The 16,959-nt window shown below is 46.4% G+C and overlaps 2 protein-coding genes across 11 annotated transcripts in view; one reads left to right on the plus strand and one right to left on the minus strand.

The window, feature by feature from the left end:
* The window catches only part of CCDC83 (coiled-coil domain containing 83), an 83,046-nt gene that overhangs the window by 49,970 nt on the left and 16,117 nt on the right, over positions 1–16,959 (plus strand). For 2 of the 4 annotated variants that reach the window (XM_074983758.1, XM_074983766.1), the window contains 4 exons: positions 5,237–5,358; positions 7,367–7,461; positions 8,165–8,355; positions 9,310–12,394. In XM_074983758.1, coding sequence (XP_074839859.1) covers positions 5,237–5,358; positions 7,367–7,461; positions 8,165–8,355; positions 9,310–9,486 — 585 coding nt within the window. In that variant the 3' untranslated portion in view covers positions 9,487–12,394. Of the gene's footprint in view, positions 1–5,236; positions 5,359–7,366; positions 7,462–8,164; positions 8,356–9,284; positions 12,395–16,959 lie in introns of those variants that run through there. The other 2 variants (XM_074983774.1, XM_074983780.1) reach the window with 2 other exon arrangements.
* PICALM (phosphatidylinositol binding clathrin assembly protein) overlaps positions 12,547–16,959 on the minus strand; it is a 171,876-nt gene continuing 167,463 nt past the window's right edge. For all 7 annotated transcript variants that reach the window (XM_074983701.1, XM_074983739.1, XM_074983709.1 and 4 more), the window contains one exon: positions 12,547–13,525. Coding sequence is in view for 1 of the 7 variants with exons in the window: in XM_074983709.1 (XP_074839810.1) it covers positions 13,511–13,525 (15 nt within the window). In the remaining 6 variants the exon portion in view is untranslated. The remainder of the gene's footprint in view (positions 13,526–16,959) is intronic.

Consider the following 16,959-nt stretch of genomic DNA (forward strand, 5'->3'; position numbering starts at 1 on the left):
CTCCTTCTCCGTTCCTCCAACCAATGTCACCATGGCTTGGGCCACCTTCACCTTTTCTGGGATTGGATCCCCTGGAGTACTATCACAAACCAGTTTCACTGCTATTTGTGTCATCGCGGAGGTCTCGCTCTCCCAGACATCGGGGGTACACACCCTGAGAGTGGTCTAGGTCTCCATCCCTGGACCCTTGCCTGTGCTGCCATGGTCATTCTTATCATGCTGGACACAGACACCCCAGGCCTACGCCCAGGGCAGGTCCCCCCCGGCCGTTCAGTACCCCTGTGGACACTCCCGATCGGGGATGGAAACACAGTTATCTCAAGGGGAGTTAATTTTACAACCCCGAGACTTTCCTTCACAATCCTCCAGCGAGCAAGTGTATCATCGGCTGCAGGAGCCTGAGAGTTCGAGGGATGTTTACCCTAGTGGTTCCTCCTCACCCTCCCCAGATGAGGCCATGGCCCCCGGGGATGTCTCTCCCCCGGATGACCTTAAACAGTTTCAGGAGCTATTTAAAAGGGTGGCTTTCACGCAAGGCATTCAAACGGCAGAAGTGCAGGAGAAACATTACAAACTCCTGAAAAATTTGAGACCCCCGGCTTCATCCAAAATTGTTATTCCGCTGGACGAAGCCATTATGGAGTCAGCCACTACCATATGGCAGACTCCGGCCTCTGTTCCGCCTACGAACAAGAGAGCGGATAAGAAGTACTTCGTCCCTTCAAAGGGCATGGAGTTCCTCTTCAGTCACCCACAACCAAACTCGGTGGTGGTCAAATCGTCCCAGCAGAGGTCAAAGACTTCTCAGTACAAATCGGGGGGATTGGACAAAGATGCGAAGAAGCTACAGCTGTTTGGCAGGAAGGTATATTCCTCTTCTACCCTGCTATTGAGAATGGCAAATTATGCGGCACACCTAGCGAACCATAATTTTGATAATTACTCCAGGCTTACTTCTCTCATGGATTCACTTCCAGAAGATAAGAAGCCGGTGTTAAAGGCAATTGTGCAAGAGGGCTACGCAGCATCGCGGATGGGAGTCCAGACTGCCCTGGATGTGGCGGATACGGCGGCACGTTCAACGGCTACAGCAGTGGTCATGCGTAGAGAATCCTGGCTCCAGACATCGGGTATCCCAAGGGACCTACAGGCGAAGATCGTGGACCTTCCCTTTGACATGCAAAAGCTGTTTGCAGACTCAACTGACTCGGTCCTCCACTCCAGTAAGGACTCAAGAGCTACACTTAGAACCTTGGGTATTTATACTCCTCCATATAGGAAGAAAAAATATTACCCTCAGCAAAGACGCTACCTGTACCAACCACGGCGTGCTCAGTATCAACGGGGCTACAACGAAGGGCGCCATCAACAGCAGCAACAGTACAGAACTCCCAGGCGACATTCTCAACAAAGCAGTACGCCCTCGGGACAGGCCCAAAGGCAACAAGTTTGACGGGCATGTCGAGGGCTGCACTATCACTACCATCGCTGAATGCCACTCTCATCTCATGTTCCATCATTGCCTCAGACTGTTTCACCCCCGATGGCAAAAGATCACCACAGACAAATGGGTGCTGGAGATCATAGCCATGGGTTATGCGATGCCTTTCCAGTCGCTCCTACCAACGAAGCCTCCCTCCAGGCCTCACCTCCGGGACGCTGCCCATGAGGCGAGGCTCAAGCAGGAGGTGGACCACCTTATGTTCATAGGGGCGGTGGAAAGAGTGCCGGAACAATTCCAGAGGAAAGGTTTTTATTCACGCTACTTCCTCACAGAGAAGAAAACAGGAGGCTGGAGGCCCATCTTAGATCTTCGGGGCCCCAACCGCTACTTGCGCAAGCAATGCTTTCGGATGATTACAGTCGCCTCCATACTCACGGCACTGGACGATGGAGATTGGTTTGCAGCCCTCGACTTACAAGATGCTTACTTTCATATAATGATCCACCTGGCACACAGGCGCTTCCTCCGCTTCATGGTCGGCAAGGAACACTTCCAGTACAGGGTTCTTCCGTTTGGCCTCTCCTCGGCCCCCAGAGTCTTTACCAAAACCCTGGCAGTGGTGTCAGCCTACCTGCACAGACAGGGGGTGTTTATTTTCCCATACGTGGATGACTGCCTGCTGAAAGGGGCTTCGAAGACAGAGGTCCTACGCATGATACGTGTCACAGCGGACACGTTTCCTTCACTGGGCCTAGTCATCAACCTCGCAAAGTCAAAGACCGACCCCACACAAGACATAGAGTTCATAGGGGCACGCATAAACTCTATCACAGCAAGGGTGTACCTACCCGACGCCCGCTTCCGCGCCATCAGTTCGCTGGTGCAAGTCATCACATACAGCCCCACGGGGCTGGTCTTAACGTGCTTACAGCTGCTGGGCCACATGGCGGCAGCGACGTTTGTGGTACAGAATGCCAGACTGCACATGCGAAGCCTGCAGCATTGGCTGGCGAGCGTCTACAAACCGGCATCCCACACTGTCCACAGGATGGTGTCACCCACGACAGAGGTGCGCAGATCCCTGGCGTGGTGGGAAAATCCCAAGAACCTGCTAGCAGGGGTGCCCTTTCACCAACCACAAATTTCTATTTTTCTTACTACCGACGCCTCCCACATAGGATGGGGAGCGCACATCGGTGACAAGGTGACGCAAGGGCTATGGTCCACTGCGGAACAGGCACTGTACATAAATATACTGGAGCTCAGAGCAGTGTTCAATGCCTGCAAACATTTTCAAGACCACATACATGGCAAAGTAGTCGGGATCAATACCAACAATACCTCCACTATGTTTTACATAAATTGACAAGGAGGAGCCCAATCCCGTGCCCTATGTGCGGAAGCAGTCCGATTGAGGAACTGGTGCATCGCCAACAACATAACGTTAAAAGCCTCGTACTTTCCGGGCACTCACAACGTGAAAGCAGACCAGCTGAGCAGGCGCTTCGCACTCACGCACGAATGGCAGATCCACTCCGATCTGCTACGGCCCATTTTTCATACGTGGGGGTTTCCCCAGATCGATCTGTTTGTCACCCAGCACAACAAGAAGTGTCCCCAGTACTGCTCCAGGGCAGGAGTGGGGCAGGGGTCCCTGGGGGACGCATTCATGATTTCATGGAGGGGCCCCCTACTTTATGCGCCCCCCCCCCCGCCCCCCCTCCCCGCCACCCCAGTGCTTATCCACAAGGTCTTGCAGAAAGCCAGAAGGGAGAGAGCTCGCATGATACTCATAGTCCCAACTTGGGATTGGCAGCAATGGTTTCCCTTGCTTCTGCGCATGTCGGATCGCCCGCCACTCCCTCTACCGGTGGCACCGGACTTACTCACGCAGGCTCGGGGGTCCATAGTGCACCTGCACCCTCAGGGTCTGCGCCTACAAGCATGGTTAATCCATGGCTCAGCTCCTTAGAGAGCACACGTACAGAGGAAGTACAACAAGTCATGGAATGTAGCCAAAGGACCTCCACCAGGAAGACTTACAAACAGAAATGGACTCGATTCACAGCCTGGTGTTCCGCCAAGCAGTTAGCTCCCCTTGACGCTCCTATACCGGTAATACTAGAATACTTATTGGACCTCAAGAGGGGCGGGCTTTCTTTATCCTCGCTAAAAGTCCATCTCGGTGCCATATCAGCCTTTCGGCATACAGAGGAAGGGCCGACAGTATTCACCCATCCTATCGTTACCAGGTTCTTGAAGGGGCTGGTAAACCTGTACCCCCCTTGGAAACTGCTTCCACCATCGTGGAATCTGGACTTGGTGCTCAGCACGCTAACGGGTCCACCTTTTGAACCATTAGCCATGGTTCCCCTACGTCTCCTTACGATAAAAACAACCTTCCTCCTGGCAATTACGTCAGCCCACAGGGTGAGTGAGCTCGCAGCAGTGATGGCAAAGCCGCCCTGCACAGTATTCCCAAAGGAGTCGGTAACCTTAAGGCTGCACCCAGCCTTTGTTCCAAAAGTTTCTTCAGAGTTCCATCTTAACGAACCAATAGTTTTACCCTCGTTTTACCTGAAGCCTCACAGCTCCAGCAAGGAGGCACGCCTGCATCTCCTGGATGTGAGGAGGGCATTGGCCTTCTATATAGACAGATCTAAGTCCTTCCGGAAAACGGACAGGCTCCTAGTGTCTCTCACTCCCAGGTCAAAAGGGGAAGGCCCCTCTTCACAGAGAATTTCAAAGCACATCGTGTCCTGTATAAAAATGTGCTACAAGCTTCGAAAGACCCCTTTGCTAGCCCTGCCCAGGGCTCACTCCACCAGGGCGGTGGCGGCATCAACAGCCTTCTTCAAAGGCATCGCGTTGAAAGACATCTGTAGGGCGGCGACCTGGTCATCCTACGACACCTTCGGCGAGCATTATGCCCTACATTGGGTATTCCAAGAGGATACCCATCTGTTGACAGCAGTCCTCTCGGGGGCAAGCTGCACATAAACCAATTACCCACCTCCTTTCTTGGGTTACTGCTGGGTAGTCATCTATTGTGGAGCACCCACGGGGACCACTCGAAGAAGAAAGAGAAGTTACTCACCGTAGTAACGGTGGTTCTTCGAGATGTGTCCCCATGGGTGCTCCACCACCCGCCCATCCTCCCCACTTCGGATCTCTGTCTAGTGTTTTTCAGAAGCATTCAAGGCGGTTGGTCAAGAAACTGGCGGGGACCGGATCGTGCACATGGCCAGGGGTGTGAAGGGGAGCGGCGCACGCCGGCGCATGCGCGATCCAGCAGAAACTGCTGGAAGATTTCCGATCTGCGGCGCTGGGCAAGCCCGACACCTATTGTGGAGCACCCACGGGGACACATCTCGAAGAACCACCGTTACTACGGTGAGTAACTTCTCTTTCTCTGTGACATCAAGATATGCATCCTGTCACAATTGCAGTGACTACCAGAAGCCCTCTCTGGAGGAGAGGTGTGGCAGGGCCAGGGAGGTTCTGGCTTGTACAGGAGGAGCTCAGGGTTCCAGCTGGCCTGGAAGCCCTCCAGCTCTTGGGGGAGCCTTTAGAGCTTCTTTGGGTTGGCCCTCAGGAGGAATGGGGGGCTGTGGGGGCTAGGCATGCTGAAGGGGGTACTCCACCTGCCATCCATGTTGACCTTCTGTGTTGTCTAAGGTAACAGAGGGAGCTAGTGTGGGACAGAGTAAGAACTCAGGAGCTCCTGGATCGTGACCCTTTGTGAAGGTCCTCCTCTCTCAAAGGTTATCACGTTTTTCTTATCTGCAACAGGTTGAAATATATCGAAAGGAAGTCAGCAGCTTGGAAGCATCGGCTCAAGTGCTAGAGGAGGAAAATATATATATGATAAGGAGCCTGTTTAACTGCAGACTTAAGAATCTTAAAATATCTAGGTAAGAATGGTTCCATTTACGGACCTAGGCCCAGATTCTCAAAGGTATTTAGTGCCTAACTTTTGCTGATTTCAGCTTAAATACTTCTAAGAATCTGGGCCCTTGGAATTACTTCTGCTGCATTCACAGCCATTCAGTGTCCCCATTGCAGCAGAACCAATGCAGCGCTACTGTTCAAAAGAGGCATGAGAGATGATGTTGGGGGTATGATGGCAGTGGTGACTCGTGAAGAGGGACATGCTGGGGCACCACCCACTTGCCCAGGGGATGGCCAGAAACCACCCCCGCAATGCTATGCTTCTTCCCACCCCTGCCTCCTCCCTACCTCTTCTCCACCCTGCCTTCTTCCTCCTTTAAGTCCCCTCACCTGAACAATGTGGTCCAGGTGACTAGGGGGAGGCCTGGCACAGGCAGCAGGGGTTGGACCCTCTTGCACTCACCGGCAGCAGTGAGGAAAAGCAGAGCAATTTGGCCCTAATCTGCTCTAGTCCCCTGGCTTCCGGCACATTACTCCTGTGCTCAAGGACAGCTTTAGGAAAAATGGTGTCCTGGGAGAGCTGAATGGTGGTGCTTTGGCCCCTGATGCCTCCCCACATGTTCACTGCCCCTGTAGCCCCAACTACAACGCAGACTCCCACCTTCCATCTCGTTCGGCTGGCTCCAGCTGTTTCCTCCATCACTGCCTTCCCACATCTCTAGCTCCTGACTGTGCTGCCCCCCCAGGTGCCCACCCAAGCCATATGACTCTTGGACCCACACAGTATATTTTAATCTTGCATGGCAGAGGCTGAGGGACTATGGAAAGAATGCACTGGCTCAACAACTTGGGCAAGAGTTAAAGGACCCTAAAGTCCTCATACCTGGCCCCAGTCCAGAGCCAGCATCCCCAGCCAGAGCCTTTGCCCTCCAATTCTGTCTCAACCTTGAGCCCCTTAATCCCACCCCAGAGCATTCACTGCCGGGCAGAACTCTTACACCCCTGCTTGCCAAGCCTCTGATCCAACCCGGCTGCTCCGCTTCACACTGCCTATTTGTTGCTTCCTGTCGGCTATCACTCATGCTAAACCCAGCTGCTCCCCCTTTGCCCTGCCCGTCCCTCCTCTCATTCCTTCCTATTCCTTTACCAGTAAGAGTGACATTTTAACCACAAAAGAGGCTTTCTAAGAACTTATCTATCCCTACTAGAGAGGTCTACACTCTGGAGGACAATCTTCCTGGGTTTGAGTTAACAGGTTTAGTAAAGATATGCTAAATTGAACACTATAAAACTAACTTCAAAGTTGTTTCCTTCAAAGTACACCTTTGAAGTAAGCAACTTTGAAGTTGAGTGTCCACACACATCCTACTTTGAAGTTAAACTTCCAAGTAGGGCACTGCTTCATTTCCAGGAATGGAGTAAGGACTTCGAAGTTGGGCTCTCTACTTTGAAGTAAGGGAAAATGTGTGTAGACGCTCTGCTGGCTACTGCGATGCAGTACCTAATTTCAAAGTTAACTTTGAAGTTAGTTCCTAGTGTAGCCTCACCCTGAGAGTGTTCCCATTGACCCAAGGAGTAAGGGAAGTCAACAGGAGAGTTTCTCCCATCAATCTACCGCTATGGGGATGGTGCAGAAAAGCAATGTAAGCTACGTCGACTGCAGCTACACGTTATATAGCTGACATTGCGTATCTTTTACTGCTTTTTTGCCCCAGTGTAGACCTGGCCTAAATTTTCTTGATAGACGAACATTGGACTGCTTCAAAGAGAAAATAGCTAGCTGTGGTCTGGACTACTTTCTTAGAAGTTTATAGGCAGATTTGAAGTAGAGCTACAAAAGAGCATAGTCTTTAAGCTACCTGACTGCCTCAGTCACCATTTCAAACCATTGCACTATTCTGACCATGTGCTTACATATCAGGTGGCTTTTCAAGTGTGCCTTTTCTGAAACCAGGGCACAGTTAATTGTTCCAGTTTCTAGGGAAATGTGTGGAGAGCTTTAAGGTCTTTTTTTTTTTTTTAATTTCTTAGGTGTTTATTTCTTACCCAGGGAGCTGGCCTGCAAGTTCAGGGAGAGGAATTGCTTAGTGAAGACTTGGAAGGATTACAGTGTAGAGATTATACAGGTAATGCACATGTCAAAAAGGCATAGAATTTTATAAGTAATCTTACAGTAAGTACTTTTTAATCTGCAAAGTCCTTTGGAAACATTCTACTGTATATGGTGATCATTTAATCCACCACTGAAATGCAGTTACTCTGGTTTAGTAGCCTGCACAGCAACTTGACATCACAATGTAGGGCAGGAAGACAATAATACACTATTGTATGTAGTGAAATAGATGTTTAGGTTAGTAGAAGATTTCCCAAAATGGATCTGGGCCAGGCCAGGAAGCTAGGAACAACTGCTTTGTACAAAAAAGATTCCTTGGGTTTTTACTGCCCATGCAATCATTATACACTGTTACATCTTAGCTGAAAGATGGGCCCTCCAGCTCTACCATGGCTCAAAAGTTAAGGCTGGTGGATGGTCTCAGTGTGTCTCTCCAAGATACCTGCAAAATTAACTGCACATTTGAGACAAACTGTGCTTCAATGTGCACTGTACTGTAGTGTTGTGGGGAGAGCACCAGTATCTTGTTTGCTTGTGCACTATGGCATAAAACTATCCACTCTTGTCCATGGCTGTCTTTCACCTGTCCAGAGTGGATATTTTGGAATGGGCCTGGTAACCTCCTAGTAAAAATTATAGGCAATTTCCATGATAACCCTTACTTATAACCTTTGCAAAGAATAACCCGTGTTACAGATGATTGTACTTCCCTCCAGAAGCAAACACAGATCCTGAAGAAGAAAGTCCCACGAGCACAGCCCTCTTAGCCATAGAGCAGAAAGTGAGCTCAAACACTCAGTCTGAGACAGAAGCTGAGAAACAAGAATACAGCTATGAGGATCTGTGGAGACCACCAGTGGCTCCTGTTCTCAATGACATACTGTACGAAGATGAGAAAGATTTCCAGGTAATGGTTTAAAAAATCAAAGGGGCTCCTTTGGCTTACCATGGGACTACCTTTTTTACCCCAGGAAATGCGCTACTAGCTGCACCAGTTCAGTTTTCAATATTGCTTTGGCAAAAGGTGCTGCTTTTGTTGCATGCAGGGCAGTCCCCACCCACCTTCTCCCAAAATGGTATGACCTAGGAGTAGCATGAGCTGCTCTCATTCTGTGCCACTCCGAGAGAGGCCCCTGCACTCATTGGAAGCAGCTCAGTGTGGGACTGATGGTGAGTGGTGGTGGTGGGGAGGATGTGTCCCCATGTGCACCCCTCCAATGCATCACCTGTGGCTTTAAGGGTACTCTTTGGGTTCAAGTACTCTCCTTTGAGTTTTAGACCTTTCTGACATTTGTGTTGGAAAGCACTAGCCAGGCCACTTCTTCCAGTCCGCACCTGCTGTGGGGAGCTTTGGGCTAGGTGTACATTCCCATTTGTGTCATGAAAACTTTTGTTGGTGAGAAGTGCAAAAAACCAGCCAATCCCCACACCCTTGACAGACAAATGTTATGATGACAAAGAGTGGAGATGGGGACCGTGCTTTGGTGACAAAGGATCTCCTGACAACCAAGCTACTTCCCCTCATGGGACTGGTTTCATTTTGCTGACAGGAGGGCTCTCGCTGAGAGCTGTGTGCCATGCAAGCAGCAAGGCTTTGGTAGCACAGCACCTATTTCAGGCCAGACTCTGCTTCCCAGGGCCCAGCACATATTTCAGGCTATGGCATCCCGATCAGAGTTGGAATGATAATCTTTCTTTACTTGTAAACCAAGCACATTTGATATGCAGATTGTTGAACATGGGACCGGTTGTGGGCCTCTTTACCAATTCTCTTTAAAAAGAACAGTCACTTCTGAAGAGCTTCTCTTTTGCTATGCAACTGCTAATGAACAGCAGTATTCCCTCTCTTCTGTATCTCCAGGAGTACTTAAAGCTGGGCCCTCTAGGGACGAAACTGATGAGTGTAGTGGGAACAGCCATGCCTATTCATGAAGAATTGAGGGAAATGCCAAGCAAATGCCAGTGTGAAGACAGTTTTGAAACCTACAAATCTGAGGGCCGCATCACATACCGCATGATCAAATCTGTATTTAATTAGGAACAAAAGGTTCTGGTTGGTTAAAAATAGACTGTGTGTTGGTCATTTAGAAATGTAATTTGCAGATCATTAAATGTTTGATCAGTTTGCCAGATAATCTATGACACAGTGCTTTATGGTAGTTTTTGCTGAAGTACCAAAAACATCAGATTTAAATATAGGGAGTTTAAATAGCTCTATGCAGTAATAGGAATGTGTCTCGGTGGCTAATAGGAAGATTTTTTTTCCTTAGTACTACAGACTGTAGCCATGACCCTGCCCATTCCTTGTGTACTGCAAGCTATCATTAATTTATGTGAGCTGGAGCCAAAGAAGAATCGGTCAATATTTGTCTTCTGTGGGCCTTACTTGCAGTCTCACGGATAAGGAACTCTAGATTAGAGTTTATTACAAACAGATACATCTAGCTGACAAAGTGGAAGCTGTTTAATATTTACTAAGCAAAATAGAGTGTGCTGAGAATACTTCAAACTATTGCCAAAATATTTAGTTGAATGCCTTTCTTTTCACCTCTGTAAATTAGAAGGTAAGATACATTTTCATAAATGACATGAATTTCAAACACAACACCCAAAAGTGGATTTACAAATGTATATATTGTTAAATTACTGCATTTTAACACATGCTGGGCATATTGTCCAGACCTGTCATGGTTACAAGCCTGGCTGCATATCTGTTTCCTTCCTCACCCTGAACGCCTTAGGCCATGTGCACATTGCCAGGGATGCCAAAGAAAACAGTTTAGGGTGTGAATAGTCCCATTTTCCCACCCACTGAGCAATGTAAGTTTCATTGGCAAAAGTACTCCTGCTGACAGATGGTTGGAGGTGGATTAATTATGTGGACAGGAGAGCTCTCCTCTGTTGGCATAGAACAGATGCCTCAGAGATGTTACAGCAGTGCAGCTGCATCTGTACAGTTGTATCACCATAAGCTCTCTAATGCAGATATAGCCTTATTAAGCCTTCTCTTTGAGCAAGACCTGCACTTTTTAACTCTTGTCAACCAAACCCTATTGCACTGCAGGCCTGACAACTTCAAGCATCTCTTTCCTTTCTCCAGTGGCTTGTTACAGGCACCAACAGCCTGGTCCGAACAAAGTGAGCCTGTTTAATAGATGGACCAACAGTTAGAGGGGAGAAAAAGGGCTTTTAAAACAACAGCGTGTATGCATACCGAGTCCCACCTAGGCATACATTGCACACCCAGCTTCGATTGGCTTTCCTCAAATTACAGGGACTGGATCAGTGCAACTTACTGTCTTGCAGCAAGCCCTGAGCCTTCTGTGACCTCCTCTGTTCCCCATTGGTGTGCCCTGCTTGTCTGTCGGCTTTTGTTCACTGTAGGGATAACTGGGACTGTCAGGTGCTGCCCCAGTCCAGCTCATGGCTCAATACACAAACCTACTCTCACCCAGGTAGCAAAGGTTGGTCTGGCAGTTCAAAGTTGAGTACAATAATTAAGTAGTATGGACATCACCCAGATCACCTGATCACTTCCCTCTTACCACTGCTGGCCTTCCCTGGGTGCACCATAAGTGTCAAATAAGCATTTTAATGCTGGTTTGATGACAACTGAAGCTAATATACTGAAAAACATCTTGAATCCACTAAAAGCCTGTTCATGTGTTCAGTCCTGCAATGTGCTGAGTACTTTGGGCATTTATGCAGATGCTGAACAGGATGGCAGCCAATATACTCAGGATTGCATTCATTTTGTATAATTTGCCTGTTGAGCCAAGCCTTTGTGACTTACATGGCCGCACAGCTGGTTTATGTTAAGTGTACATTTTCACCACCCTGACTGTCTAGCACGTATTTCATTTTTGGGCTGGCTTTTCCAAATTCTTTAGGCTCAGATATGATCAGTGTTGGGTAACATTGCAGCAGCTTACACAGCCAGCCCTACATATGTTGGGGACTTGTCCCCATTGGGGGTTCTGAATGTAGCCGCTTCATGAGGAGGTGTAAAACCTGAAAAGGAGCAGTAGTTCCTTCATCTCATTTAAAAGCTACAGTAGGAGATCATATCAACAGGGAGAAGGTCAGCTCACATCAGCTGATTTCTCAAGCATTCCAAATCCTTGAGGTGTGGGAGAGGCACTGTTTCAAGACAGACCTGGCTTTTGGTTTTGGTTTCCATGTAGAGGTGCTATGTAGGGAGCAGAAGGAAGGTGGTTTGGGTGCACATCATGAGGTACTCACATACTTTGTCAGTTTCTTGTTTAAAAATAATGTGGAATTTCCAGACTAGGATTTTTTTTTTTTTGTAAAAAAAAAACCCCAAACATTTAAAAGATTTCATGTGCATGCTGGTTATTACTTTAATGCCAGTTCAAAGCTGTGATTAGCCTGATAATGCGGCAGTGGCTCTAGCATAATGAAGGCTAGCTTACATGCAGGAGCAGCACAGCTGCAGATTTTACAGTGACAGCTTGGTGCTGTCTTTATACAGCCAACAATAGCAGTTCCCCCATGTCAGGACACTGACTGACTGACTGCTGGTGAGATATGGAAAGCAGGCTCATGCCATGGGGTTTGCTTTTATTTCCAGTGGTAAATTTGCAGCAAGGGGAAGCTTAAAAATATATCTAGACAGATTCATACTGGTGCACTTCCTGGTATGTAATAGGCACATAAATAAATACTCAGTACTACAAGTAACAAATCCTTGCCCATTTTAAGAGACAAGAAGAAAAAAAGCACTTCAGACTTTCATACTGTAACAAAAGTTCTGTGGAAGCTGCATTTTATTTGAAAATCCACCCATTTCTGCTAACATACATTTTAATATTTTAAACAAAAATAGAATCTGCAGAGACAATGCAGCAAGTATGCTTAATTCATGTACAGAATTGCTTTCATATCATCGACAATCCTTCTGAAGGCCCCTTTCCTCCCAAAAGTTATGATTTATTTACACAAAGCACCGATCAACAGTGCTATTTTAAGTCTTCAGTAACTAAATTCTTGCTAGACATTTATAAAGATGCTACTTCCCTTGTTTTTGAAGGTTTATAAACATAAACATGGCACTAGCCAAATGAATTTAAAAAAAAAGGACTTTTACAATACCTCCTAGAGTTTTTAAAGAAAAGGAAAGTCTTAAAGTGAAAGCAATTCCTCACATTCATTCTGGAAAGGCCTTATGTCAAATGTAAAATAGTGACATGCCAAGCACAAAGCAATAAAGTTCCTTCCCAATGCACTAATGCTGAATTAAAAATGTAGTGCTTCCCCTTGTCAGTTAAATGCTCCCTTGCAAAATCCTAGGCACAGAATTGACTATAAGGATTAATGCATTTTATAACTTTCTGAATTCCCATACAGACTGAGAATTCATAAGGTTCAGGCCTTTAAAACAGTTAGTGCTCTATATGTCAGCTGAAAAGCATTCTGAATCAAAATCATTCTTGTAGATAAAAATCAGACATACCATATACAGCCATACTCATTTTCATAAGGAGTTTGAGACAATATTCATGTTACTTAAATTGATAATTATAAATAAATACAAACAATATATAAGGAATGTCTACTGCAAACTGAATATATAACTTTTTAAAAAGAAAAGTTAATTTTCATTATTCTGTCTACCTTTGTGAGGACTCAATTAAAGATAACTGCAGAATTAACAGTTAGGATCTGATCCCCCAAAGAAAATCTTGTTTTGGGTTTTGGTTAAGGACACATCATCTTTCTCCACAGCATTTCCAAATACAAATTTTACAGTTTCAGAATAAGAGCTTCTCTTCACATGTTACTGATTATGGATATTAATAGGAGTTTAAAGTATTGAAGTGTTAGTCAAAAAAATTAAATCAGAGGAATTCTTGGCTCTATATCATGTATTGACACTTTCCCAAACAGTTGTCCCCATTTCCTTGTGGGCCTTCACGATTTTCCTGCATCATTTTAAGGGAAAAGGAGAGTTAAAATACAGCAACTTGGATTTTGCTGGAAGTAGGGGGTTTGCTGTTGAGCACTTTTTTTGGAACTGTTCCTTTCTCTTCCGTCTGGCACGATTACATAAACTGTATCTGGAAAGACAAAAAACACTGAAAGTTAACTTTTCTTTACCCAATATAATGAAACTTAGTAATAAAGTTTCTGTGATCCTTTAGCACTTGTTGGGCGTGCATATGCACACACAATTATCCATATCCAGAGTATCAGAAATAAAAGGTCTGAAGATGATGATCAGAATATAAATTTACAGCAAGAATGAAACCCTCCAGATTTCTCTCCAAGTAATCATTCTTCTGTAGTATTGCCATGCATTGATTGCACCACTGGTCTTAAAAATAAATAAATAAATCACAAAATGATCACTGCACAAGCATAGTAAGAAACTGCCATAAAAGGAAAATCTCAAAGTTTTGTTTCTCTTTGCTACAGAAAGATAATTTAGGGAAAACAGAATACTAGGAACACAGAAATCAGTTTTTTTAAAGGGTAAGATTTCCAAAGTAGTTTATATTTGCACACACATTATATACATCTTTACATACATTTAAAGGAGACAGATTAACATCACTATTGATGCCAAAGAAAACTCCAATGCTATTTACTGTATACTAACAACCAGCTCATGTAGTCTGAGTACAAACTATTTCCCCAGAGCAGATAATAGTTCAGTTCCCTCATGGTGAGCGCACAGATGATAAATATTCATAAGAGTTTTGTACACCTGTTGCAAAAAAACAAATCCACCAGTTTTACTACTGAAATAACAAATGCCAGGTGGTCTCTGCTTGATGAGAACAATTATCTCTGATTTTTTCAGTCATGGGATTTGGTATGCACACTGCCAGCAGTCTAGTAAGGAGGTAGCTCAAAACAGGGAGAATTTTTTTTTTTTCCCAATGGACAGAAGCAAAATTAGTAGTAATGGATTTCAGCAGGTGCTGGAACTTTCTGTCAATCACTGATTTTGGAGTTTTACCTCCAGCCAACCTCGTTCCCATCCCAGTTACTTGGTCCCTATCTCTATTCCACTGAAGGATTATATGCATGCACCATGTGTCTGAAGCCAGAGCTTTTGAAAGTAGTACTGTTCAGTGATCTTCCCATGTGCCATGTATCACCTTTTGGTCTTGTGTGACAGGATAAAGAATGTGATGCCTGGTGGCATCTCCAATTCCTTCTCTGTTGCAGAGCTGTTGATTCCACAGCAGTTCTGCAGTAGAGAACTGAACAAGGAAGGAATGGAGGTTCCAAATACAGATCTCACACCTTGAAGAACCTTCAGTTACAGATAAGTAACTTCATTTTCTTCTTTGAGTCATGGTCCCTATTGTACTCCATTGAGGGTGATAAAGAGGCAGCACTTGTGTGGGAGTGTGGTATAAGGAGACTGTGGAATGGAGGACTGCTGCTCTGAACAAAGTATCGGAGGGGTAGCCATGTTAGTCTGGATCTGTAACAGCAACGAAGGGTCCTGTGGCACCTTATAGACTAACAGAAAAGTTTTGAGCACGAGCTTTCGTGAGAACAGACTCACTTCATCAGATGCATCTGATGAAGTGAGTGTGTGCTCACGAAAGCTCATGCTCAACACTTTTCTGTTAGTCTATAAGGTGCCACAGGACCCTTCATTGCTGCTCTGAACAAAGTGTCTGTCACAATATGTAACTTGCTCAGCAGTTTGTGTGGAGGAAGGGGTGGACTTCAACTCATTGCTGAGTGCAGCAGAGCTCTGCTGAACACATCATTCCACATCTCCTGGATGAGGGTGTAATGAGTCATGAACGTATGTATGGAAAACTACATAGCCACCTTGCATTATCCTGAATTCAAATTTGTGCCAGAAGAGCCATCAATGAAGCTTGTGCCTGAGTGGAATGAGCTGTGGTAGACAGGACTGGCACCTTGGCCAAGTCACAGCACAGCTTGATGCACATAGTGATCCAGGGCGACAGGCGCTGTGATGTAAGTGAGATGACCTTCACAAGGTCTGCAATAAAAATGTGTATCTGTGTTGACTGGCAGAACAGCTTAGTGTGCTCAATGTAAAAAGAAAGGGTGCCGCAAACATCCAGGGAGTATAGTGCCCTATCCTTATCAGCAGCACGTGGTTTGGGAAAGAAAACTGGGAGGGGAAAACATGTCCTGATTGATGTGAAAAGGAGACACCCTTTTTGGCAGAAAAGGAGAATAGGGGCTGCAACTGCATTTTATCCTTATAAAAAGCAGCACACAGAGGCTCAAAATTGAGGGCCTGAAGCTCTGACACGTGTCTGGAGGAGGTAATAGCTATCCGAAAGGCTACTTTGGAAGAGAGAGAGGCAAGAGCAGATAGCTAGGGTCTTGAATGGGGGCAGTGCCATGAGCCCAGAGAGCACCAAATTTAAATCCCATGTGAGCAATGGCTGCCTCACCTGAGGGTACAGTAAATCCAACCACTTAACAAAATGACCCACCACTGGGTCCCCAAAGGATGGCTACATCCCTGAACCTGGTGGAAAACCTAAATAGCCACCAGGTGCACTTTGATGGACAAGACAGCCAGACCCTGGTGTTTTAAGTGAAAGAGACAGTCCAGGAACAAGTCTGTTAGTCTATAAGGTGCCACAGGACCCCTTGTTGCTTTTGCGGATCCAGACTAACATGGCTACCCCTCTGATACTTGACTCCAGGAACAAGGGAACTGTGGTCTGCTTCAAAGGGGAAAGAAGGGGTCGGACCCTCATCGAGGCACCGCCTCACTGACTGAGCTCGAGCACTGGTGCTTAACTTGGTTTAACCATGGAGTTTCCATGCTGTAAGGTGGAGCGACTCAAAGTTCAGGTGACACAGCCTACCAAACTCCTGCATCAACAGGTTGAAAAGCAGAGAGAATGTCATGGGCCTGGTCACTGACAGGGACAGCACTGTGGTGAACCAAGGTTGCCTTGGCCACACAGGCACCAGCAATACCAGCTTTACTTCGTTATGTCTAATGCTGAGAAGGAACTTGGGTACCGAGGGCATGGGAGTGAAAGTGTAGATGTCCTGCTTCGTCCATGACAGGTGGAAAGCATCTGACAGACACCACAGGTATGGTCATCAAAGGAGAAGAACTGCAGACACTTCTTGTTCAGGCAGATTACAACCAGGCCTACCTGGGGATGACTCCATTCTTGGAAGATCGAAGGAGCCACGTCTACCCAGAGAGACCACTCACGTGAGTGAAAAGGACTGGCTGAGGCAATCCTCAAGGCTGTTCTGCATTCCAGGAAGTACAAAGCTTGCAGGTGAGTATGATGAGAGATACAAAGATCTCATAGGGTGATGTCATCCCTGCAAAGGGGAGAGGAGCAACTGCCACACTGTTGATGGATACAAAACATCACTGTTGTGTGTTTGTTACAAGCAGGCCACAGTTGCCCTGAAGGCGCTTCAGGAACACCTGGACCCATCCTGAGCTCCTCAAAGTTGATATTCAATTATCTGTCTATGAGAGACCAAAGGCCCTGTCTATGCTTGTCATTCA

The sequence above is a fragment of the Carettochelys insculpta genome, chromosome 1, assembly GCF_033958435.1.
Source record: "Carettochelys insculpta isolate YL-2023 chromosome 1, ASM3395843v1, whole genome shotgun sequence".
In the NCBI taxonomy this organism is placed as follows: domain Eukaryota; kingdom Metazoa; phylum Chordata; order Testudines; family Carettochelyidae; genus Carettochelys; species Carettochelys insculpta.